Here is a 25203-nt window from a genome sequence, read left to right on the forward strand (position 1 = left end):
CTTTTTAAAAATTTAAAATTATACTTACAACTTTTACAAAAAATTTACCGTTTACATTTAGTCTTCTTTCATTATAATTTGAATAAGAAATACTAACGACGGTAAATAAAATACATAAATTTTTAATTTTACCATATATTTGAAATTCCTATGTAATAATATTATATTTATTTTAAAAAATATAATTATGTTCAATTCTTTCTATATATAAATTAGAAGTATTAAATTAGGTGTAAAATTAACATTTTAGGTAAATTTTCTTTGTTGACGGTAATATTTTTCATCCAAACTCTAATAAAAATATAATGTATAGAAGAAGAATTCTTGGAGGATTGTGTAAGTATAATTTTAAATTTTCTTTAGGATATATTTGGATTTGAATAAAAGGAATTCGAAATCCACACGTATTTATGAAAATCTTAATTCAAAATTACAATAATAAGAATTTAAAATCCATTATATTTGGAATTATCCAAACATATTAGGAAATTTGAAATAATCCAAATACAATTTTAAGATATATTTGGATTTAAAGAAATGATTTTAAATGTATATCCATCTCAAATTAATCTGAAATCTATTTATATGTATCAAAATTTAATTTAAAATGAAAACTTTTCACATTATTTAAACGTATATAAAAAATTGGTCAAAACGTTTTCAAATCGTTGTATCGAAATGAGAAATATAATTTCACATACTTAAAAAATGTATATGTATGAATTAACATGAGATGATACAGTATTTTGTTGTTAGGAATCTAAAAAATTGATTAAGACGATTTGAAATTGTTGTATTGAATGAGAAATATAATTTCATATATTTAAAAAATGTATATGTATCAAGAGATGATACGGTATTTTGTTGTTAGGAGAGAGAAGTATTGTACAGAGGAGGGGGAGAGAGAGAGGAGAGGAGAGAGAGGATACGCATCCTCTGTCCTCACGTCTCCTTTTTTAATTGAGAAAAAAAGATGCAAGAAAACACTATATAATAGAGAGAAAAAAAAAGTAAGATAAGCAAACAACAAAAGGGGGATACGCTCGGAAAACTCGAACGACCGAAGGAAACGCAGAGGAATTTACAGCGAAATAATATACTGTGCTGCAATCACTCAGAACCCACCCTCTATTCTTCATTCGGGTTTTCTCCTCAGGAAAAGCAATAAGGATTTTTGTGTTTTCTCCCCCTATACTTGAATATTTCTGATTTCTATTTTATTACGCGCTCCGATTTTCCCCAGAAAAAGAAAAAGAAAAAAACAAAAGGAGGAAGAAATTTGAACTAGTTTGGATATTTATTTGCGTGAGGCGGTGGTCGTCCGATTCATCGGGCCGATATTTTGGTGCTTCCGAGGTAGAGTTTTCGTGTTGTATTCTTTTGTTTTCTTGGCTTTTTCCTCTTTCTTCTTTTACTTGTAGTTTTTTATCTGGGTTTTGAAGAAACGGGGCTAGACAATTGTTTTTCAACTTTCTTTATTATAATGATTTAATGTTTTTATTTTTTGTTGGGTTAATTTTGTTTGTATTTTGTGTTTTGTGGTTGAATTTGATGGATTAGGATTGTTGTTGTTTTCTGGGGAATTTTATGTAATTTTAGCTGCCATTTTCCGTGCTAAAACGAGGTGCTAAGATAAACAATAAGGAAAAAGAATTAATCTTGTGAGAATTTTGGAAGGAGGGTGTGTGATAGTGTGTTGACTGCTAAAGATATAATTTTTGTGCTTGTGATCACTGTGTCTCTCAGGATTCAAAACTGGAAATAGGCTTGTGCACGCAATGTTGAGCTCTTAAGGGTCATTTTTGTTGAAGGCTGCCGCCATTTTACTGATTTTTAAGATTGGTGATTGCTCTAGGGTTTCTATCGGATTTTTGGTTTCTTTGCTACAAAGCTATATGTTTAAGTAGCTAGCAAGGTTTATAGTTTGCACGTGTTTCCACTTTCAGTGGCTCTGGTTAGTACGTTCAATCTCTGTTGTGTTGCCATGATAGTTAACAGTTTCTGTATGATTGGCACATTTTTGGGTTGATCTTGCTGGTGGTTTGATGAGTTTTTCTGCTGTTGTGAGTTGTATAGATGCTTACAGTGAATCTGTAGATACATCATCAATCAAGATTTAATAGAATCTGGCTAAAAGAGTTGCTGCTTTACCCCAAATTCCTTTTGGGAGCAGTTAGATATATCACTAATATGTGACCCATGGAGGGGCGCTTTATAATTTTTGTGGCAGATGCGGTTAAGTGTGTTACTGGCATTGTATCCTTATTTGGAAAACTAGAAATTCTTGAGGATTGTTTTAGGTTTTATCTAATGTTGATTTAATTAATTGATTCCAGATTATGCTATAATAGTTTCAATTTCTCTTGGAATATCAGCGTCCTACTTATTCTTTCTATTGTTAATTTTCAGAACCAAAGGAGAAGCCAAGTATTCAGTCAAGTCTCTTAAATCCTCTCAAAAATAGCAAATTGCTTAATCAGGATTTTGGCTTAAGGTAGTTTTACTGAAAGTTTTCGTATGCATTACATATTATTTAACCTAATGAGGTTGACATTTTTCTAAGGGTAAATTCATATGAAAGTTTTACATTTCATAGTCAGTGAAAGTTTACCTCGGTGGTCACCTCGGTGACTTTTCTTTCAATTTAAATTAAACAATTTTTCTTGTCATGTGGACTACTTTTTCCATGTTCCAAATTGTTTCTGTAAGTTGTTTTCTTTGGTTGTTCAGCACGATGCTTTGATTAAGGCACCCAGGGGATGGACTGGCTCTCCTTGCCTGCTGTCAGTTTGTATGAGTGATGTTCAGTGGGCAAAAAGGTGTTCATTCTCTTAATATTTTTAAGTGGAAATGGCGTAGTACATCATCTTTAACTTCTGGATTACTTAATGATGTACCTCATGGAATTGAATTGTCCGATTATCATAAAGCTCCTAGCATTTGTAGTGAAAGCCCGTCCGGGCTTCTTGATGGTGAGACTTTGAATGCGGAACCAATCGATGACTTGGATCTCTTCTTTGAGAGGATTTACACCTATTACTGTGAGAAAGGGCTTTGGTGCATCATCATCAAGTGGATATTTGAGCTCCTAAGCTTGGCTTTTACTATATGTTTTTCCGGATTCTTTTTGCTCTATGTTGATTGGAATGGCCTCCGCAATGCAAAATGTGGGATGGTTGCAGTGGAATCTGGAATCAAACCATGCGATCTGTCTAAGGAAGCTTTACATCAGCATCCACTGACTCCTTTTACTCTTTCCAAGGGTATAATATTAGGATATTTGGGGATATTTTCCGTCTACTGGATTTTCTGCTTTTTGAGGTTCTTTGCACAGTTAAAGGAGACTCTTAAGATTCGTCGGTTTTACTACAACAGGTATGACAAGATATGACATGGTATCTGATAAGGTTAAAAGGCATATAAGAATCTTCTACAGCCCATATGTGGCTACCTTTTATTATAAATGCTTAAACATGCTATGGAAAGTTATTCTTGTTAATCTGTGAGTTCATAACTGTTTAAAAGGAGTTAATTCTTTATGCAGTCTCCAAGTGACGGACAATGAAATACAGACTATGCCATGGTCATTAATTCTTGAAAAAGTTGTTCAAGTACAACGCTTCCAGCAGCTATGTGTGGTCAAGGATCTTTCTATTCACGATGTGGTTATGAGGTTGATGAGGAAAGAGAATTACTTGATTGGGATGCTCAACAAAGGGGTGCTTGCCCTCCCTATATCTCGGTGGGTCCCAGGTGCTGGTGCAACTGCCAATGTTGGTCCAAATGGTGTTCAGTATCGTCTAGTACTACCAAAGACCCTTGAATGGATCTTGAATTGGTGCATACTACAGAGCATGTTTGACAGGTAGTTGTGAACTCCAGTAGTGCAGAATATTCTGAAAACCAATCTAGGGGAGAATACCCGTGATAAATTCAACATGTTATAGTAATATTTGGTATTATGGATGTACCATTATGCTCACACATGAAGTATGTTTACACGTCCCTGTCCCAAATGTGGCCTTCTTGCATTTATAGAAGGCATGAGAATAGAACAAATCTCATTTGTCTTTTCACCCCCCCAACCATTTCCCAAGAAAAAAGATAAAACGAAACGAGAAAGGAAAAGGAAAATCACAAAGAATAAAGAAAACCATTCTTGATATGGCCGAAATTTCCATTAAACAGATATTTATTAGGTAAGGGCCTCTGGTATTCTGTGGTATTTTAGTTTATGTACTGATACTATATCGATAGTAGCTTGCTTTTCAGCGTGTGTGGTTGTTAGTTTCTCCGTTAAGGGGCAACAAAGAATAAGGAAATGAGAAAGTCAAAGCATTTAGACCTCTGCACTGCACTCTTGGGGTGGTTTATATATGTTCTGTTTGTGGTCTGCGTTGTTTTTGACAGGAACAGTCTCGGATCTTAAGACATTGATGAAAAGGCTCTGCTAGTGTCTTTATACTGCTGCTTATGTAAATTTGATTTTCGTCACTGTATTTCTGCTATGTCAATTCTCTATTTGCTATGTTTCCACAGAAACTTCCGTATACGAAGGGATTTTGTCTCTGATCCGGAAACATTGAAGAAAAGGCTTATGATAGTTGGCTTTGCACTGCTTTTCCTTTCTCCGTTCCTGGTAATTTTCATGCTGGTTTATCTCTTCTTGAGGCATGCTGAACAATTCTATAACCATCCTAGTACTGCATCATCCCGGAGATGGTCAAATCTCTCAAAGTGGATGTTCAGAGAATTCAATGAGGTATCTTCTGGGACTTTATTCCAACCTTAAATAGAAGACTAGCTTTTTTGTATCCTTTTGTTCACGCTAGGTCTGGATGAGGGTTGCCGGGCGTGCTGGGAAGTTAAGGCTAAGTATTTGCTTGGGGAAAAGGGCAAATATAATCTACCTATGCATGATTATTGTAGACTCTTGCTTCTTTTTCTTCCAAGTATAACTGTTTTGATCGAGCCAATAGCTTCATCTTTATGGTGAGAATAATGTGCTTGGGGTGTCATTTGTTTTCCAGGTTGATCATTTGTTCAAGCACCGGATGAATAGCAGTATAGTACACGCTTCTGATTATTTGAAACAGTTTCCCTCACCTATTTTGACACTTGTTGCCAAGTTCATCTCATTTGTTTCTGGTGGCTTTGCTGCTGTGCTTATAATCATTGCATTCCTAGAGGAATCTCTGCTGGAAGGCCATGTAATACTTTGGACTCTTAATCAACATTTGTTCCTGGAAATGTATTTGCATCAATTGATGTGATTCTGGAACTTCTCCTTTTTTTCTTATGGGCTTCATTAACCTTTGCAGATATTTGGTCGAAACTTATTTTGGTATGCTGCAGTATTTGGAACTATAACAGCTATAAGCCGGGCGGCGATGACAGTTGAACTTCTTGTCCTTGATCCACAGGGAGCAATGTCCCGACTTGTCCAACACACGCACTATATGCCGAAAAGATGGCGTGGGAAAGAGAACACTGAGACTGTACGGCTGGAGTTTGAAACTCTTTTTCAGGTACCCACGTATTATGTATGTTAGCATGACTCTTCCTAATGCATGACGTACTTGTGTTAGACACTTGACATTCATACAAGGGTATGTTGAAATGCGCTTTCTTTCTTTCTTTTTTTTTTTTGTTAATTGTATGTAGTATCAGTATCACTTATTATCATCATCATCAGTCATGAGAGTCATCACTATTATTATTCATTATTACAGTTATTATTGTTGTTGTTATTAATGGGCATAGTTTCAAGTAGGTTCAACCCGCATCTTGGTATCTTCATTTACATTTCACATTGTTTTATGCTAAAACTGGGGAAGCATATGTCTTTTCATTTCCACTCCACTCCATGATGGCTGGATATGAAGAATCATCTCTAAGATGGAGAGTGTACTTGGGTCCAATTAACATAGTATACTTTCAAGATTCATGAGTTTGATCTTGTTTTTGTAGTTTTTCTGTAGTTGACTGTAATGATCCTGATTTGTCAGTCAAAATTGTTTCTCAGACAATTTAATTGAATCTATTAAGCTGTTTTAAAAGGAGATCGAATATGACACAGATAACCCCATATCTCTGGGATATGAATGTGCCTGTAGACCTTTAGGCCTTAACTAAGGTCAAATCTCAACTGAATTATTATATTTATGGTCTTTAATCATAGACAACTTGTGAGTGTAAAATAGATGCAGCCAACCATATCTACAACCTTCATGCGGCTTTTCTGATGTTCATATATAGTATTTGGCCATACATGATTTATACGCAGTTCATAGCTCATTTACTATTATTATTGACCGTGTAAATTGACTTGAGCAAATTGCCGGGAGCAGTACACAGGAATGATGCTGTTGGAGGAAATGGCCTCGATCTTTCTCACGCCTTACCTACTGTTATTTGTTGTCCCAAAGGTTTGTTGTTTAATATCCTCTGATATATTTGTTTTACCATAAGATAGTAGATCCTGAAATATTGATTGCTTAATTTTGCAGCGGGTGGATGACATCTTGCAGTTCATTGTCGACTTCACTGTTGATGTTGAAGGTGTAGGTCATGTTTGCAGGTATGTATTTGGCCGTTTCTGCTCCGTTGACATTCATCTAACTTTATCACATGGAAATCCAGTTTTTTTGCTTTCTTGTGGCTACTCCAGCAAACTCAGTAACACGTCACATGTTCCTGGCAGTTTTAGCCTATTTGATTTTAAAAACCATGGGAACAGAAAATATGGTTCACCCTTCAGTTCACGTTGCGATCAGAGGAGTTCCCAGGGGAAAATGGAAAAGTCATTCTTGAGGTAAGACCATTTGTGATACAAGTAATAACCAGTGTTCATGTTATTTTGCCTCGTGTTCCAATGTTTGTTGTATTTTTTGAAAAGTTGTGTTGGATGATCATCTTGTCTATTAATTTTTCGCAGCTTTCAGATTGCCTATCCTTCATGGGAACCTAATGCAGACGGGAAGCAATTCCTCACAACAATAAAAATATTTAGAGATCAAAAGATGCAAGGTCGTGGAACGTCAACTGCACATACGCCTTCTGGGATGCAGCATCAGAATCCAAATTTTAGGGGTTTAGGTGATCGAAATAGCTTCTCAAGGGAAATGCCTTTCAACAACCTAGGAAATTTTCATCAGTTCGATTCGATGTGGCTGATTGATTGTGAACAGAAGAATTTTCCATATATCCTAGATTGGTATTATACCTCACAGAACCATGACAGAGAGGATAGTCTAAGAGATAATATACCTTCAAGACATCATGACTATGATGAGGAGAACCCTGAAGATTTATGGATTCCATCTGGCTTCACAAGAAACGATGCAACATACGATGACAAATGGGACGACAACCTGTTTGATGACCGTGCACGGAGTCATCTAGAAGCTTCCACATCAGCACCCCTTTTCCAGGAAAGTGTCCTTCAACATCACGAGTCGGATGAAGCTGGACAGCCTGCTAGGAGCCATTGGTGGGCCAGAAGAACACCACAAGGTCCGGATCAGCAGACAAGTTTTCTTGAGCCTCCGAACTTTTACAATGAAGCTCCACACAATCTTTATGACAATCTCTCCGACAAAAGTGTAGAGGAACCACAGTTGGACTTTAGAAATTCCAGGGGATTGTCTCGGACTTTCTACATGGATGATTTAGATGGTGGAGATTTCAGTCTTCCGTTTGGTGATGTATATAGAAGTCCCTCAGAGGGTGTTGCTGAGAATGCAGATCCTGGAAATCTTGTGTGATTACCCTTGCTTTACCATTGAATATGCAAGAGCTTCCTCGTCTATCCTCTTATCCATCTCTTCATCTGGAAAAATACGGAAGCTCTATATTCTTTGCTGTATATAATCTGTACATAATTGGATTCCGAACGTCCTCTGGTTGATTTGGAGGGTGACACACGATGCCACTATCACTGCTCGTTTACCAAAATTGTAAAGACCGTTTATTTATCGTTTATTCTTATTTCAAATTCAAGTGTATCGTGATGTGATGCGCGGTCAATGCTGCAAAGTGTTGTTGCTTTTATTTCCTTATGCTCGTGTAAGGGATATTGGATGCACTATGCAGGGTTGTCTTTTAGGACCAAAGGTGAATTCTTGGACCAAGAGTTGATGCCAAAAAATTGTATTCTATGACTTAGACGACAATTTGTTAGGAGGTCTGAACGCTAAATTTCTTCTTTTTTCGGCTTGCTTTGTTTGTTGATCCTACTTAGATGAGAGAAATGCTTTAGATGAGATGAGTTGCGACTTTTCTGAAGCAGCGGGCAAAATGAGACGATATATTACTTCTCTTTCAAGACAATTTTGTTCCCAGCCAGATTTTTTACTACTGCCAATCTTGTCTAAAAGAGTTTACAAAAAGTTGAACTCTCACAATTAATTAATTGTGAATTTACATGAATTTAGTTTATTTTCAATTCAATAGTATGGTTTGTTCATTTTGAGTTTTTAATTAATTTAAAAATATCGATATATTGTGTACTGAATGTTATAATTAGTTTATTTCGAATATTTATTTATTTTCTTTTAGAAAGAGGAGTTCACTAAAGGGATTACGTTATTTTTTGAAACTTGGAGGACTATCTTGAAATTAAGATGGAGAGTAAGGTTTGAAATGATAATTTTTTTCTCTTTCACCTAAATATGAAAGAAGGCCTTTCGTAAGATAAGATATTAATCATATTTCGTTTATTAACATTATACAGATGGAAATTAATTAATTGTATAAATAAATATATATATATATATATGTGTGTGTATACACATTATATGCAAATATAAAATCCTCGCTGAAGTAGGGCAAAATAAAAGCAGAAAAGAAAAAAGAAAATCTTGGGGGTTTCCAGGGTTTTTCCAAGGGTTTAACGACTGATTCTGAAGCTGCAATCCATCAAAGTGTTGTATAAATTTCGTATAAGGTTTCCTACGGTAACGAATCACAAAGTCCAACTCAAATCCTTCGAAATGCGGAGAGCTTCATCCAAACTTCTTTCCCACCTTCAAAAATCACGCACTAAAACCCCAGTTTCTTCCCTTTCCAGGGACTTTGCCAGCACCTCTGATCAGTCTCTCGCCAGCCCGTCAAAACCCCATCTCAAATCTTGCTCCAAGACTCGGTCTTTACTCTTCTCAAGACTCAATTACCATCGACTTCAGGCTAGCCCATCTCAGAATCTCAACACCCTCGTTGACCCAATTGCCCAAAATGTTGCCCAGATGTCATCAAGGCAGAGGAAAATCAAGGAAAGATCAGATCTTGAGGAGGCTTTTGAGTCTGCTGTGTCTATTGATGAAATGCTCAGGGCATTCGAAGACATGGAGTCATGCTTCGATGAGAAGGAGCTAGGTTTAGCCTGCTTGAAAATCGGCCTCAAACTTGACCAAGAAGGCGAGGACCCTGAAAAGACTCTGTCTTTTGCACAAAGGGCTTTGAGAATTTTGGAGGATAATGAAGATAGTAATAGTAGTTCTGGAAGTAAATTGTCTTTGCCCGTTGCTATGACTTTGCAGTTGTTGGGTTCTTCTTGTTTTAATCTGAAAAGGTTTAGTGAAAGTTTAGGTTATTTGAATAGGGCCAATAGGGTGTTGAACAAGTTAGAGGGGGAGAGTTCTTACCAAGCCGATGATGTTTTGCCTATTTTACATGCGGTCCAGTTTGAATTGTTTAATGTTAAGACGGCTATGGGTAGGAGAGAGGAGGCTCTTTCTCATCTGAGGAAGGCTTTGGAAATTAAAGAGAACTCTTTGGAGGAAGGTAGTAGAGAGCTTGGTAAGGCCAATAGGGATGTCGCAGAGGCTTATGTTGCAGTTTTGAACTTCAAAGAAGCACTGCCTTTTTGTCTGAAGGCCTTGGAGATACACAAGACACAGTTGGGGCATAATTCAGTGGAGGTTGCATATGATAGGAGACTTCTCGGAGTTATTTATACTGGACTAGAAGAGCATGAGAAGGCCTTAGAACAGAATCAATTGTCACAAAGGGTCTTGAAGAATTGGGGTCGTAGTTCTGATTTGCTTCGTGCAGAGATTGATGCTGCTAATATGCAGATTGCATTGGGGAGGTATGAAGAGGCTATTAACACTTTAAAGGGTGTTGTACAACAGACTGATAAAGAGAGTGAGGATCGAGCTATGGTCTTTACTTCCATGGCCAAAGCTTTGTGTAATCAGGATAAGTTTGCAGATGCAAAGAGATGTTTGGAGATTGCCTGTGGAATTCTTGAGAAGAAAGAGAGAAGTTCTCCTCTTGTTGTCGCAGAAGCATTTATGGAAATCTCAATGCAATACGAGGCAATGAATGAATTTGAAGCTGCAATTTCATTGTTAAAGAGAGCACTCACAATGCTAGAGAAGCAGCCTCAAGAACAACACTCTGTAGGAAGTGTTTCCGCAAGGATTGGTTGGCTGCTACTGTTGACTGGGAAGGTGGAACAGGCAATCCCATATTTGGAAGATGCTGCAGAAAGGTTGAAAGAGAGTTTTGGTTCCAAGCATTATGGAGTGGGTTACGTTTATAATAACTTGGGTGCAGCTTATTTGGAATTAGATAGACCACAGTCAGCTGCTCAGGTCTTTGCATATGCAAAAGATATCATGGATGTCTCTCTTGGTCCTCATCATATGGACTCAATAGAAGCATGTCAGAATCTTTCAAAGGCATACGCAGCTATGGGAAGGTAAAAATTTAATTAAGTCCTTGCCTTTTAATCTGAATCTATTTTAATGCTCACTCACTGCTTTATTTTATCTAATGCTGGAAAACAGACTCCATTCTCATTTTATTACTTCATTAATGTATGAAAAAGCTTAGGAGTAATACGTCACTCCCCTCAAAATAACTCACTAACTTTTCTGAAGATTACGGGATTATATTGTGCTGAATTAGAACTCTCATCTTTTACACAAATCTTTTTCTTATTATGCTTGGTGGGTACTCTTGTAGTCACACTTATTTGGCCCCAAAATCTATTCAGCAATTCAATTAAGAACAACATTCCGTTACCATGTATATTAGACATGTACATGCTTTGTGTACATGTTACTTGACATTTTTTTATTTCAATTGGCTTCTGTTATACCAGTTTCAATTAAGGACCAAATGTTGCTGGTCAACTGATAGCTGACAGACAACTAGATGCAAAGGTTCCTGCTTTATGTGAATTTTGAATTTGTGTATGGATAAACCAATTTCGATCTTATGATTTAGCTGGTTTAGTGGTGCTGTTTTGGGCCTTCTTTTTCTTCTCTGCTTCTCCATTCTCAAACATCAGCTGAGATATCGGCATACTAAACTGATTAGCCATACTTTTAACAATCTGTAAATTCTTAGGGTTAACCATGTACAAATAATAGAAATATGAATTTATCCTTGGTTATTCAGTTTACAGAACTGCTCAACTTTGTTATCTTCTTTCTTGGGTGGTTGAAGTGTTGTTCTTAGCTGCTTGGAAGATCTAGGGTGGAGAAAATATAGTACTTAAAACTTTTCTCTTTCAATTTCGCAGCTATCCACTAGCAATTAACTTTCAGGAGAAAGTAGTTGAAGGTTTGGAGGGACATGGACCAAGTGCACAAGAAGAACTGAATGAAGCTATTCAAGTACTGGAGCAATTAAAGGAGAAAGCTAGTACTTCCGTCTCTGAAACACTTATGAACGCCTTGCCGTTGCCTCAAGAAGATGAAGATTTTTCTGCAAAGAATCCACACTCTGGTATTTCAGCTATGGAAAGGTAACATTATCATTATGGATCGAACTTTTGTTATACGACGGAGAAGGATTTCTGTTCCAGTCCACCCTTTGCCTCAAAAAAGTCAAAGCTATTTATTGTTATTTCTACCATTCTATTGGTGATTTATGTTCAACTAGTCTTTTAAGGTGCTATAGAAGTTTTAAAGAGGCAAGGTCTTAGTTATTTCATGTTCAGATCTTGGGGATGTGGCAGTTGTAATCAATCTGTCTCTTGGCGTATACTACTCTGTTACCTGAATGCTAAAGAATCTCTCTTTCCATTAGATAACAATTAAAATATTCTGCATTCTTCACAAGCTTTGCATTTTTCCATAAACGATAGTCAAAGTAACCTTGCTGATTAAATTAAGATTTACAACACATGGAGGATAATGTGTACACCAAATATATTACTTCTCAACTCACTGGTCAAAGGCAAATTGGAGGACTAATTGTCTGTTAGACCTTGTGAAGCATTTAATGAACATGTGCTGGGTTCTTTTTTATGGCTTATAGTAGTTAGACATTTACTAGTAATCTGCAGATCCACTATTTTTTATGTTGTATCTCAGCATCGATGTTGGGATGTAGCCATATAGCATCTGGGCAAGTGAAATGTTGATTAACTTAAAGAGTTCGGGTACTTTTTTTACAAGTTTGAGTCTGAAGCATAAAACTGATTCTGTATGCCCTTCTTAGTTCATGCTGTTTGTACTTCACATATAACAGATACTGGTAATTTATGATCGACGAACGCATGTGCTTCAGTCGAGTCGTATTTTTTAGACAACAAGTGGAATAAAGAATATAGAGTTCATCATGCTTGAGATTTTCTCAAGCTTTCACTCCAGTTACTGTGGGCACTTTAAGGAAAAGCAGTAAATGTTAAGTTGGAAGAGAATATTTTCATTCATGACGAATTATGGAGCTTCTGGGCAGGATAAAATCTTATCTTTTTATAATGGTGAAACAATCACTCCGGGCTGTGAATACATTTCTGTTCCCAGTTTTCCTGTGACAAAATCTCTTTATACGCTAATACTGTTGGTCCTAGTATCTGCAACTGCAATCCTGTTTCTTACAATCTTAAACGCTTCAATCCTACTGGAATAAAGAAAAGAAAACAGAAAAAATGTAGGCTTTTGTTTTTGTGTTTCAGTGGCCTAAGACTCAATAGGAAGAACTGCATTTCTTGATCCTCTTCCATGTCCAAACGAGAAAATCGATCTCCGGCTTCTGCTACTGCTTTCTTCAGTGTTCCTCACCTCACTCAGTTGCCTATTCTCCTGTAGAATCTCTTGAACCGACAAGTAAATGCGGCGGTCAGATGCAGAATCCAGGGAGAAAGATCTCCTGATGGGCTGGATGGAAAACTGATCATCTTTCTCTCTCACATCAATACCTTCATCTCCCATGATTGAAACATGATGAAATTTCCTTGCTTTAGACTTCCCAATATTCTTCTGCTCAAACTTTCTTGATGAATGGCTTCTGGGCTGCTGCACCAAGAACCTGCTCGAATCACTGCGCTGTCTATTAGACGACACACCTGCCCCATTGTCCCGACTCAGCTGGATCACCACAAAATCCTCATCACCTCCAACAATACTGCCAACCAACGGTTCTGGATCTTGAGGGGAAGAATTCGGTGCAACTATTCTGTCTAGCCGATACCGGTTTCTGCCAGAAATGGTTGATCTGCACAAAGGGCAGTTGGAATTGCTCAGAAGCCACACGTCAATGCAGTCTAAATGGAATGCGTGGCTACACTTGGGCAGAACTCTCAGCATATCATAATCTTGGAACTCACTCAAACAGACCACGCATCTAGACAAGCTGCTGCATTCTCCTCCATGCTTGCTGTACTGGAAAGTGGGAATCTCCCGAATTAGCAACTCGTTGAGGCCTCGGCTTTGCCACGAGGGAGAGTATGACGTGAACGGATCTTCGTTCAACTGCGTCCGCCTGATGGAAAATCGCCTCAACGGGTCGATTTGTTGCCATCTGAAGCAGCATTTGGTGACAAAAATGTAGTAGCTGACTAAGAGAAAAGCTGTGGCAGTGATGCCTAGTATTGCAATGGCTAGCATTGGAAATCCATTGTCTGAAACAGGTGGAGGAGGAGTTTGAGCAGTGGGCAAAGATTGGTGAGGAAGAGGCTGAGATTCTGGTGTGTAAGTAAAATTTTGTAGTGTGGCCATGAGAGGAGGAAGGACAAGAAGAGACTAGAGAATTGAAATGAACAGTAATAACTGAGTTTGAATGATGATGTTAGCTTTGCAATAATAAGATCCAAGAACACGAGGAGAGATAGAGAGAGAGATTTTGATGAATCAGTTTCTTGGGAACTCAAAAGTCAAATGTTTAAAAAAGAAAAGGGTAACATTGGATGGGTGAATAGTGGGGTTGTTTTTGAGGAGGACTTAGTACCATGTGCATCAAGATGTTGAGACAGAGACATGGGAGTTGTGGAAAACCTCAAGTTGACCAAAAAGACATAGCTGTTTGACATTTTGAGAATGTAACAGTTCAAATTTCAGGATTCATCATTACTTCCTCTTTTCTTTCCTCAACCTTCCCATTTAAGCAAACTCTTCCGCCACCATTCCAACCGCACTGCAACTATTGATTTGGATTGAAAATTCAATTTTGTCCATGTGAATTTGTACATATATAACTTATGAGCCGTTGACTTCATTATTTCAAATTCATAAATTACAACCCTGTATATAAAAAGTTGGTCCTCATCAAACAAGTTTTATGCTCCCTTATTAGGAAAAGCCAATAAGCATGATAGAATGGCAACCGGCCATGTGACCCATATACCACCGGCGTGGGTGACCTCATGAGCACTTCTTTTGAGCTTTTGCACGTCTGGAGGTTGGTAGGGAGTGCTAATATCCGTGTGTGTATATTATATATATCCATTCGATTGTGTTTACATAATTATCATAATAATTACGGAGAAAAACAATGATCAATAGAAATTATGTGATCAGGGCCAGAGATATAGGTCGTCTATCAAGTAATTTAGATCTGGTGTTCTGGACCCTGAGAAGAAAAGAGATCGCTAGGTTCACTGGCTACCCTGAATAAAGATACTTAAGTCAATTCGCGATTTCAAGAGATCGAAAGAAAAGATTATAAGTTAGGTGAAAGTAATAAAAAATGTACCCATTATCTGAAATAGTTGGGGTATTTATAGACCAAAAATCCATATTTATAAGGGTCCATGTACGTAAATAAATAAAAAAAAAAGGTCCATTTCTCATAAAGCCAAGTTCCCAAGTACAATTTCATCAAACGACCCTGATTCCGAGTCCCAAGTCGGGTCGAGTGGAAAACAATTGGATCCTAGACCTTGATGAATATTTTGTTCTTTTTTTTTTTCTTTGGGAGGGGATATATTATACTTTTATAGTGTCGAGTCAAATATATTCCCATGATTATAATCAATAAAATCTGCATGGAGGGTTAATTAAAAATTTATAGTTATAATAACTAATCAGGGACAATTAGGAAGTCAGCAATTTACGAGTAACTAAGGAGGCTAAGATACTTCAACGGGATGCTTTTAGATCGGATTGGATTTTATTTTATTTTTATAAATTCAATGTCATCTTTTATTTCAATTAATATATACACATGGCGTGTGTAAAATCTTACTATTTTTCGGAGCCAACAGCTATATAATTATTAAGCAGCTGTATTAAATTCTCAACTTTAGGCCGTCAATAGTTGGTACCACATTTGATTCTACTGTCGGAATTCCTGTACCAATATTGCCCATGAGTGATTCAAAGTTGGGCTTTTGGACTGTGTGCTCTAAATGGGCTTGAGCCTGCTGCTGGACTTCCTTCCTTCTTTCAGGTCCATTGGACTGATGGGCTTTTCAAGAATGGCCCAGAGGTATAAAGTACTGTAAATTGTACGATCATTATTGGGTCAGTACACATTTCGTAATTGGCATCGTCGCGTTCATTTCGCACTGATTATAGAATAACATTCCGTAATAGAAATAATTACAGTTTCACCACAAAACTTTTGAAATTTCCAGATTCAGCACCTCATCATTTTTAAAAGTTTCCAAAGATATCACTGGGAGTTCCTTTTGGGATCTGTTTGTATAGTTTACAAAGTTGAGGGAGTCATTGGTAATTGGATAGAAAGAAGGAAAGTGAGGTTCACCAGTGATTGTCATTTTGGGCTGTGGGCCTGATTGAATTATTACTTAGCCCACCCCAATAGGATAGCCCAGATTCAATTTATGATCCTGTTTCGTAATGGGCTTAGGCCCAGTTTCTTTTAACGCATGATTCCCAGTTACTCCAATGAGCCCACATCAGTGATTAAGCCCAACACCCACATATCAGCTCTTATTATTCCTCTATAAAATTTCGGAGCCCATCCCCGTCTTCCGCCGCCCTTTCTAGCCCATCCCTCACCCTCGGATTTCGAGAGGAAGAATTAACCAAAAATAAAAATATAAAAATTGGTATTTACACTCGATTGACCTTAAAATGATGAAAATATATATCTTCATATATATTACAACGTGAAGACACGTGAAGGTAACGTAGTCATAAAAAGATTTATTGACTCGCAATAAAATAATAATAAATTAATTGAGAGTAAGTATATATTTTTTTATTTTTCTATTAATATAAACAAATTGGATAAATTTTGACCAGTGGATGGACTTATTTATTTGATGGGGGGTGCTAAATATTATTTTTTAAACTACAGAGAGGTCTAAGTGTAATTACACTAAACATCAGAGGAGGGGAGTGTACTTATCCTTTTGAATAATGAGTGATAATTAATATATGGGATAAATTGTAATAGGTTTATTTGTATAATTTTTGTTTAGTTGAATGACATTTGTTGATAAAATGTAGGATTATTTAATACTATGGTTGTTGGTGTTGTGTTTGAACTTGTGATAGAACGTGAAAATGTCCAAAGTGGGTAAAAATAAGACAAGATTATCATTGTCAAATGCCAAATTAAAGAGAGGAATACAACGGGAAGGTTTTGGCTAAAACAGGGCAGCAGCCATGTCTGCGCTGCAGCTGCTGATCAGGCATGGGTTTAATTAACAGCACAATTAACACATTCCCACCTACTAATCCTAGAATTAGCCACTAGAATCCGTCCCACCTGCGAACTAGCAAGCACCTCTTGTCTGAAATCTTCGCTTTTTCCAAACAAGTGACGTCACAAGCAAGTGTCAGCAGGGTGACGTACGTCAGAGTGGTCCTGATTCAAGAATCCCTATGCTGGTTTTATTTTAATGATCAGTGCTTGGAAACAGTAATCATCTGAAACCCTCAACATTCTTAAACTTTCCCATTCGAGGGTCCCTTTCTGCTGAATTCAAGAACCAAATCCCACGCTTTAAATCACCTCATACTGAACTCCTCTCCTCACTGAAATTCCCTACTTTATTCAAATACCACTACCAATTATTACAATATAATTTATGTATACACACACACTATATATATACATATATAGTGAGGTATGTACATTACATTTGGTTGTGACTGAGTGGAGATCAAGATGGATGAGAATCCAAAGGATCACAGAGCCAAAGAAGAGAAAGAGGGTGGCGGGGAGGTGAGATTCCGGGGGGTGAGGCGGCGGCCGTGGGGGAAGTTCGCGGCTGAGATAAGGGATTCTAATAACCACGGCGCCCGAGTGTGGCTGGGGACCTTCGCCACGGCGGAGGAGGCGGCGAGAGCTTATGACAGGGCGGCGTACACTATGCGGGGTTGTTTTGCTGTTCTTAATTTCCCTGAGGAGTATCCCTCATTTGCTTCTCATTCGTCGTCGACATCGTGGTCGTCGCTATCATGTTCATCATCATCGACGTCGTCGACTATGGTGGCGTCGTCGTCGTCGACTATGGTGGCGTCGTCGACTATGGTGGCGTCGTCGTCGTCGTCGTCGAGATCGAAAGCAGAGGTGGGAAAGGAAGTGTTCGAGTTCGAGTACTTGGACAATAAGTTGCTGGAGGACCTTCTTGAATTCGGAGAGAAGAAACCCGACTAATTGTAATAATGAATAGTTTTTGTTTTTGGATTTTTCTTGTTTTGATTCAGTAGTCGCATTAATTAGTTAGTGGACAAATGAACACCTTTTTAGTTGACTTGTTTTGGACAAATAAAAAACATATGTAATAAGGGGATGATGATGATGAGGCTTTTTTCTATGTAAAGCTGTCAAATTTATTTCTTTTCAAGAACTCCCCTGTTTTCTCATCCTGCACCTCCAACTTTTGCATATGATGATGGCGATTGGTTTGATTATAATTTCGTAACATTATATATATATTACACTTATAATATAATTAGTTTCAATTCATCATAACTTTTCTCTATATTATGATGATGTCATAAAACATGACGTGGCGAGATCTATACTTACGAGGACACTAAACCCGATGACCAAGATTGGAAAAGTCGAATCATCGGGCCCCAACTCAAAACAATTATCATAATACCCTTTCAAAATGTGGACACTAGGGAAGGAGCCATTCAAGACGAGGGTACATATGCCATTTCCCTACCCAGCAAAAAATTCTAGTGAAAGGGGGGAAACCTTTTTGGGAAGAGTTAAAGAGGGGTATGGATGTAAAACAGATTGGGCTCAGACCAAATTTATGAAATTTTTTTAATAAAAATAATAATTAATTTTTTAATAAAATTCATAGAAATAAAAGTCAAATAACAAGACATTCAATCACAGTACGGCATAGAATAATTATCCAATCACCATTAACATAGTATTTAATATGTAATCGAGTAGAATTAGTAGATTAAGACCCCCTAATTACCAACGTCACTTGCTTACATCATGAGATGAATCACAACCCTTACTTCACCATCGCCCTTTATTCAAAGAACGTGGTTGCAGGCAAATACTTTATTATAATGTCACTTTATTTTACATTATCATAAAACTAATTCATATTAGATTATTACAACAACGACTAATTACCTATGAGTAGTTGCTGATTAATGATGATGTAATTAGCGTCATGACTAATAACTGAGGATGTAATTAACTCCACCCTCCAATGCCTATGCTATTTAACCTTTTATCCTTGTTGCTTTTCAAATGTCATATTACATGCTTAGACGTTCTTCGATCATGTTAGATTTCTCTATGACAACATATGAAGTTGAATTATACCAATTGTGGAGGGTACTGGTTGGGAAGTTTCGATTTCTTTCCCGTTTAATTAATCTGGTAAGTGATGATGTTGGTATGCATTCTACATCGATTGCAAACGACGAGTTTTAGTGACTTGTAAGTTTTAAAACTATGTAAGGCAAAATCTTGAGACTGATGCAATACTTTTACCAACAGGGTTTTCGACCGAATCATAAGGCGTATTAGTAGTCTTACACCTTAAATTTTTATTATTTATGTTATTTATTTATTGCACTTTTGTATATCGTTAATCAATTTGTAATAGTAACATATTGATAAACTAAGCAGTTGTATTCATCATTGGGATATCTAATAAAGTTACAATTGCATATAAAAAAAAGACATAAATGTCTTTACTGCTTCTCGTTATTGAATTGTCATATTATTAGATCTTGGATTCATGAAAATAATTCATTTTTTTTTATAAAATAATAAATATTTTTAAATTAATTAAAATACTTTAATCAATTTATTACAATTCATTATGGATTTGTTACTTGGGAAAAGATTAAGAGAATATTTAGGGGAAGGTGTAAAAAATGGAGCACTCTTGTGACGATCTACTGACGTCATTAATATGACATCATTCCGAACAACTACTCCATTGTTTCTTAATGATCATGACATCAGCTGATTAACACCTAATGACATCATTTAAATGTCTTAATTGCCTCTTCCCTGTCACCTCTCGTCTCCTCAGTACGTCATACATATGTCGTCTCGTCACCCACACTCTATTATTGCTATATATATCAGCTGCTTATTAATTACTAATTAATTATAAATTATAATTTAAAAAATACATATTAATGACTAAAAATTGATCATATAAAAATTAATTTAATTATTAATTTTTATTTTTATTCAATTATGCATCACGTGTTCGTGAGCATCGCGTGTGTTCGATAAAAAAAAGTAAATTTTAAATAAAATTCGAACGAATAAAGAAATTACAATATTTTTATTTGAACGAAGCTTGAAAATTTGGACCAATTCAACCAGAGTTCTTAGGACGCTAATTGAAATTATTAATTAATGTGGGGCGTATTAATTACGTAATTATATTAAAATGCCGGAGTCTTTTTCTGAGTTTGTCGGCTAAGTGCGATTTCTTTCTGTTTTGCTGTCGATTTCGCAGGAATTGAGTATCTTTAAAAGCGCCTAAGCAGATCACGGTTTTTTTAGTGGACCACATGCATATATAAATCGTGGGTGTACAGTATAGTCTGTGTAGCACGTGCTTCATACAAATCGAAGCTTATGAATGATGCAAGAAGAGGGATGCGTTAGCCTCATCATGTAAGCAATGGTGACGTCATCATCCCACATCACTATGTAACTATGTAATAAAGTTCATAAATAAATGTTAGGGATGATTATGCAGTTTCTCTTTTTTAAATAAAAAAATTTAGTGTAATTATACAAAAAAAAAAGAAATTATGATTTAAAAAATTATATTCAATACTTCATGATGTTTGTTTTTATTCAATAAATGGGTCTCTTCCTTAGTAGAAATTAATAAAATTTGCGGATATTAGTAGAAGTCATTAATTGAATGAAAATTTATGTTTACCTCGGTCAGATTGATTTATTATAGGTCAAACAAATCTTTTTTGATCAAATTATCGTTATATATACATCGCATACGGGTTAATGTATATATATGAGTATGTACATCTTCACCGTTATAAGGACAGTTTAATAAAACAAATCGCAAATGTTTGTAAAAGAATAAATATGAAATATACTACTCGAAATAAAGTTTATTTTTCTTTTAAAAAATAATTGTTATTGACAAAAGGCAAGTACAAATATTAAGCAAAACTAGTACTTTTTTTAACACATTGAAACAAAACAGTCTTTAATTAAATAAACTAATTTTGAAAGTATTTTTTTTTCAAAACACTATCCAATTTATCTTTTATCTGTTTTTTTTTTTTAACAAATACTATCAATTTTCACTTTTATCACAATTTCAATTTTAAAAATTTTCACAAACACTCCCTTAAAATAGATTTACCCAGATCTGACCCTCAAATATTTTTCTTGCCTGGAGGGTTAAACTCATCAGATCCGCTAGACCCGTTTTTCAATTTTACAAATATTAAGACATACGTTAAATATGAAAGTCAGCATTCACTAGTTTTTAAACTTAGTAAAAGTATTATGATTGGATGTCGTATCGTAAGATCTGGTTTGGTATAAAATATGTTATAAACATTAACAGAAGTGCGAGATTACATAGCCTGTAATAATCAAAAGACGTGATTATTGCCAGCATCAACATTAATAAAAACATCAAATCAATGAGAATATATTGTTGAGATGAGTATGAAGTATAATTACTCGAACATCCTTCAAGAAGCTACCAGATATAGTCCTAACTAATAAAAACTCGAACAAAACTAAACTGACAACGAAGGCTACCAAACAATATAAATATGTCAGGTGGTATATATATATATGGCAAAATTTAAATTGGCATAAATTGCATTATCAGATTTAATTAAAATGTGGAAATTGATTTATTTTTGCAATATTAATTACTGTTCGTACTTTATTTTAGAAAAGGGGATTGGTAACTAAAGGAATATATATTAGTTCGATTAGTTTGAGATTTGGAGAACAAGGCTAGATTAGAAAGTGTTGGCTAAATAAACAAAAGAAGAGCAAGATGACTAAGAGAACTTGAAAAGGATAGTTAGTCGTTAGTATTGCTAATTAGTTTTTCTGTGTATATATATCTAATCCACATCCTACAATGCCTATTTATACTTGTTGATGGAAGGTTCTTGAAATTGATTTGTGGTTAAGATCAATAGTTTACTCAAGAAGCTATGATCTTTCTAGAATATTGCTCAAAATTATTTAGGATATTTTCTGACTACAGTTTTCTAGAAGGTTTTTCTTGTATTTATACATATTAACTTCTAATAATTACAAAACATGGTCCCCGACGTCAATATTGACGAGGACAGATAATCGAGGAAACTGTTAATGGGATTGATACGGAATGAAATTGCAAAGAACCCTTCAAGAAGTTATCAAATTCAGCCTCGATCAATTGAAATTAGGAAAGACGGAGAAACAAGATAACTTTTCTTATTTAACAAGTATGTCCTAGAAAAATTCTAACCCGAACCCGAGTTTCTCGATTCATTTGAAATGGGTTGGATTTTGCAGTGTGAGAGAAAGAGAGATAAATAGACTGACCTCGATCTAGTACCTAGGTTTGTACATACTGAGAACTAAAATTATAATATTATTTACAAATTAATTAAATAAAATCTTATATTTTGCGCAACTCCAGTATGTAAGTGTAAACATACACATAAATGTGCATAAATAAATAAATACAGATTATATAGCATAATTCAAATGGAGGCAGCAGCAAAACCCTAAAAATCAAGATTTGCACTGTGAACCCTACTTATAATCTCAAAACTAACTAAGAAAGTCTCGTCAATAAGCAAGCACTACTCACTCGACTCCGACTTTTTGGAGAAAAATATGATTCTTCGTGTTACTCATGTCTACCGCGAAGCAAACCAGCCGGCGGATTTCCTTGCTATCCAAGCCTGCCTTCTGCGCTCCTCCACCAGTTTATCCTATGTCCAGAAGCAGTTAGCTATTCTTCTGCGTTTAGATACATTTGTTTACTTAGTTTTTGTTTCAAATGATTAGTTCAGACATTGTTTTGGTAATCGTTTATGTAAAGGGAGTAAATACTACTTGTTTGTAATTTTTTAAATTGTACAAGAGCCTCTTTGAAATTTTATTAATAAATGGATAGGGGTTTATGCCAAAACTTCTGTTTAGGCATAGATGGTTTTATTTAAAAAAAGACAAATCTCGTAATTACAAGAACCAAGTACTCCTCGTTTTCTGTTTTTAGATTGTACTATTTTCTTGATTCTAATAAATAGGTAAGGATTCACATCAAATCCATGGCCTAGGCACGGTTTTAATAAAAAAAAGGAAAAAAGAAAAAGCAGGTGTTGTATGAATCCGAGTAACTAAACCTAAATCTGGTGTGATAAGTCATATGTACACCTAAGGCACTAAATAGGCTCAAACTTCTAATTGCAGTTACAGCCTAAATTTCCACCAAATGACTTCAAAACTTTTTCCAATCTAATAACTATAGAAACTTTCATAGCGTCAGAACTTTGCAAAATTTTCAATGTATACAGGGAAAATTCTTACACGGATTGAGTTTCATGAATCAAATCAGTCACAAAGCATGTATCACACTTGTTGTGTGATTTTTCACTTTTTCTAAACTGTACATCAATTATACGATATTGTACTTGATATAGAATTGGTTAAGATTTATTTGAATCAGGTCCGTGCAAAAATTTTCGAATAGAGCCTCCATGCAAGCTTACAAAGGCCATGGAAAGCCCTCATGATCAGAACATAATGCAGACTCATAGCCAACTTCTGCAGGGCATCTAAAATTACACGACGTTGGAACAAAAACAAATTGGATATATAGAAGCGACGAGACGCCGGACATCCGTGGTGATTGGACCGATGCAGCTGCGCTAGCTCCTCTGCAGGATTTTGCTTGCATGCAGGCAATAAGCTGTTTGCATTCAATCATCTTCAACCAGCACCCGCAACCCTGCTAATGAAATTGGCCTTTACGTACCACAGCGTCCGGGGTGATCGAGACCAGCTTGACGGAACAACTGCCACGACTCCAGCGATTTCCTCGCCTCAACGCATCCTCCAGCGAATCCTCAGACGACCTTCTCCAATCCCTTAATCGTTTGCTCCGACTTCCCCACAAACACAACATGAAAAAACCTTTCCTTCGCCTCAGCTTTGAAGTTGGCGGACACAGTCCGAATCCACTCCACCCATTCCAGCGAACCATTGCAAGACAATCGACCACGGGAGATGGGTCAACGCCCACACTTTCCTTGCAAGTGTGCCCAAAAACATACGATGGCATGCCCAAATTCTGCTCCCAAAAACACATTACATTATTTCATGACTTGTAATAACTTAATACTTGATCTTAAATTTGATGGACTTAACAATTATTGATTTGATTGCGATAAAGGGCTGAAAAGTAAAATATATGATGAGCTGCAGATGTGGTAGAAAGGATTTTACACCCCAAAATTCATAATCCAAAACAAATTACAAGAAATCCTAACTCTTTTTTTCTATACCCCCTACTACATAAAATCATGCCATGAACTCAAATCTTATATTATTCATCCATTCTGACTAACTGCGAAATGAAAAGAAATTAAAGACCAAATCTTTGATATCTCTCATTAATGTCTTGTCCCTGGATTTGTCCCAAGAAGATCCTCCAGCAACTTATTATCAAAATACTCGAGCTCAATTACTTTATCGTCGTCCAGGCCTTTCCGCGACCCCTCGACCTCTTCTGGAACAACCGTGGAACTAGACGAAGTCGACCCATGAAGCAGCTGAGGAGGTGGTCGTGTCTGAGAATTCAAACTCACCAGGGGTTGTCCATCCGCAGTCCTGTAATGACCATCATTTGGGAAATTAAGAATCGCCTGATGACCCCTCAAAGCATACGCCGCCCTGTCGTAGGCTCTGGCGGCCTCCTCTGCCGTCTCAAACGTCCCCAGCCACAGCCTCGCACCGTTCCTATTCGGGTCCCGTATCTCCGCGGCAAATTTCCCCCAGGGCCGGCGGCGAATGCCCCGGTACTTCACTTCTTTCTGGCCCGTCGATGATGATGTTCCTGCGGGTTTCATTAGTATTAGGTTGTCGTTTTCAGTTCAAATTTGGTTGGTACGTGGTGCATGGAGACAATAGATTAGATGCGTAGATATAGGTTGGTGATAGGGTCAAGAACTGAGATTTAAGTCAGAGGTGACGGTTTGAATTTGTCCAGCAGGGATGAATTCTTGGACACGAATCTTGTCAAAAGGTGAAGTAATTTTATTGCAAAAATTGAATCTTTTTCAAGAGGTTAGAATTGGATGTGTTCTATGTATTTGTTACTTAATTCTTTGGTAAAGCCAATTGGATTTGGGAGTACTAATAATGAACTAAATTAGTACATCAAAGAACAAGAGATTAAACAGTAGCACATGACGTGGTGCCACTTTGAAATTAAATTATGTGGTTGATGTATGTTTAATGTATAAATAAATTATAGTTATCATGACACGTAATACTTATACATATATAATCAGATAAACGAAATACAGAAGCAAAAATCAATATATATTA

At 36.4% G+C, this 25203-nt stretch overlaps 5 protein-coding genes across 6 annotated transcripts; 3 read left to right on the plus strand and 2 right to left on the minus strand.

The window, feature by feature from the left end:
- LOC105163405 (autophagy-related protein 9) lies at window positions 933-8269 on the plus strand. Of its 2 annotated transcripts, XM_011081729.2 has the most exons (11): window positions 934-1356; window positions 2410-2494; window positions 2731-3375; window positions 3545-3865; window positions 4540-4762; window positions 5031-5210; window positions 5322-5528; window positions 6351-6428; window positions 6510-6580; window positions 6704-6814; window positions 6938-8269. In XM_011081729.2, exons 3-11 carry the CDS (start codon window positions 2801-2803, stop codon window positions 7764-7766), a joined length of 2595 nt encoding a protein of 864 aa, XP_011080031.1. In that variant the 5' UTR covers window positions 934-1356; window positions 2410-2494; window positions 2731-2800; the 3' UTR covers window positions 7767-8269. The 2 variants fall into 2 exon arrangements, with proteins under 2 accessions (XP_020550201.1, XP_011080031.1); XM_020694542.1 differs by lacking the exon at window positions 2410-2494 and having other exon boundaries at window positions 933-1356.
- Window positions 8820-13184, plus strand: LOC105163407 (protein KINESIN LIGHT CHAIN-RELATED 1). The gene is made up of 3 exons (XM_011081731.2): window positions 8820-10705; window positions 11534-11758; window positions 13050-13184. The coding sequence occupies exons 1-3, from the start codon at window positions 8994-8996 to the stop codon at window positions 13057-13059; spliced, it is 1947 nt and encodes a 648-aa protein (XP_011080033.1). The 5' UTR covers window positions 8820-8993; the 3' UTR covers window positions 13060-13184.
- Window positions 11727-14473, minus strand: LOC105163406 (RING-H2 finger protein ATL16-like). The gene has a single exon (XM_011081730.2). The coding sequence runs from the start codon at window positions 13956-13958 to the stop codon at window positions 12921-12923; it is 1038 nt and encodes a 345-aa protein (XP_011080032.1). The 5' UTR covers window positions 13959-14473; the 3' UTR covers window positions 11727-12920.
- Window positions 16865-18020, plus strand: LOC105163586 (ethylene-responsive transcription factor ERF096-like). The gene has a single exon (XM_011081998.2). The coding sequence runs from the start codon at window positions 17320-17322 to the stop codon at window positions 17809-17811; it is 492 nt and encodes a 163-aa protein (XP_011080300.1). The 5' UTR covers window positions 16865-17319; the 3' UTR covers window positions 17812-18020.
- On the minus strand, window positions 24018-24779 carry LOC105163587 (ethylene-responsive transcription factor ERF098-like). Its single transcript, XM_011081999.2, has one exon. It carries the CDS (start codon window positions 24720-24722, stop codon window positions 24267-24269), a length of 456 nt encoding a protein of 151 aa, XP_011080301.1. The 5' UTR covers window positions 24723-24779; the 3' UTR covers window positions 24018-24266.

The sequence above is a fragment of the Sesamum indicum genome, linkage group LG6 (assembly GCF_000512975.1).
Source record: "Sesamum indicum cultivar Zhongzhi No. 13 linkage group LG6, S_indicum_v1.0, whole genome shotgun sequence".
Taxonomy (NCBI): Eukaryota; Viridiplantae; Streptophyta; class Magnoliopsida; order Lamiales; family Pedaliaceae; genus Sesamum; species Sesamum indicum.

What these genes read in the sequence shown, in the direction of transcription:
- LOC105163405 (XM_020694542.1), top strand. Translation starts at nt 2,801, where the DNA reads ATGTTCAGTGGGCAAAAAGGTGTTCATTCTCTTAATATTTTTAAGTGG. An exon ending in CGTCGGTTTTACTACAACAG is followed by an intron (nt 3,376 to 3,544) that starts GTATGACAAGAT and finishes TTCTTTATGCAG; the next exon opens with TCTCCAAGTGACGGACAATG. An exon ending in GGTGTAGGTCATGTTTGCAG is followed by an intron (nt 6,581 to 6,703) that starts GTATGTATTTGG and finishes TGTTCCTGGCAG; the next exon opens with TTTTAGCCTATTTGATTTTA.
- LOC105163407 (XM_011081731.2), top strand. Translation starts at nt 8,994, where the DNA reads ATGCGGAGAGCTTCATCCAAACTTCTTTCCCACCTTCAAAAATCACGC. An exon ending in GCATACGCAGCTATGGGAAG is followed by an intron (nt 10,706 to 11,533) that starts GTAAAAATTTAA and finishes TCAATTTCGCAG; the next exon opens with CTATCCACTAGCAATTAACT.
- LOC105163406 (XM_011081730.2), bottom strand. Translation starts at nt 13,958, where the DNA reads ATGGCCACACTACAAAATTTTACTTACACACCAGAATCTCAGCCTCTT.
- LOC105163586 (XM_011081998.2), top strand. Translation starts at nt 17,320, where the DNA reads ATGGATGAGAATCCAAAGGATCACAGAGCCAAAGAAGAGAAAGAGGGT.
- LOC105163587 (XM_011081999.2), bottom strand. Translation starts at nt 24,722, where the DNA reads ATGAAACCCGCAGGAACATCATCATCGACGGGCCAGAAAGAAGTGAAG.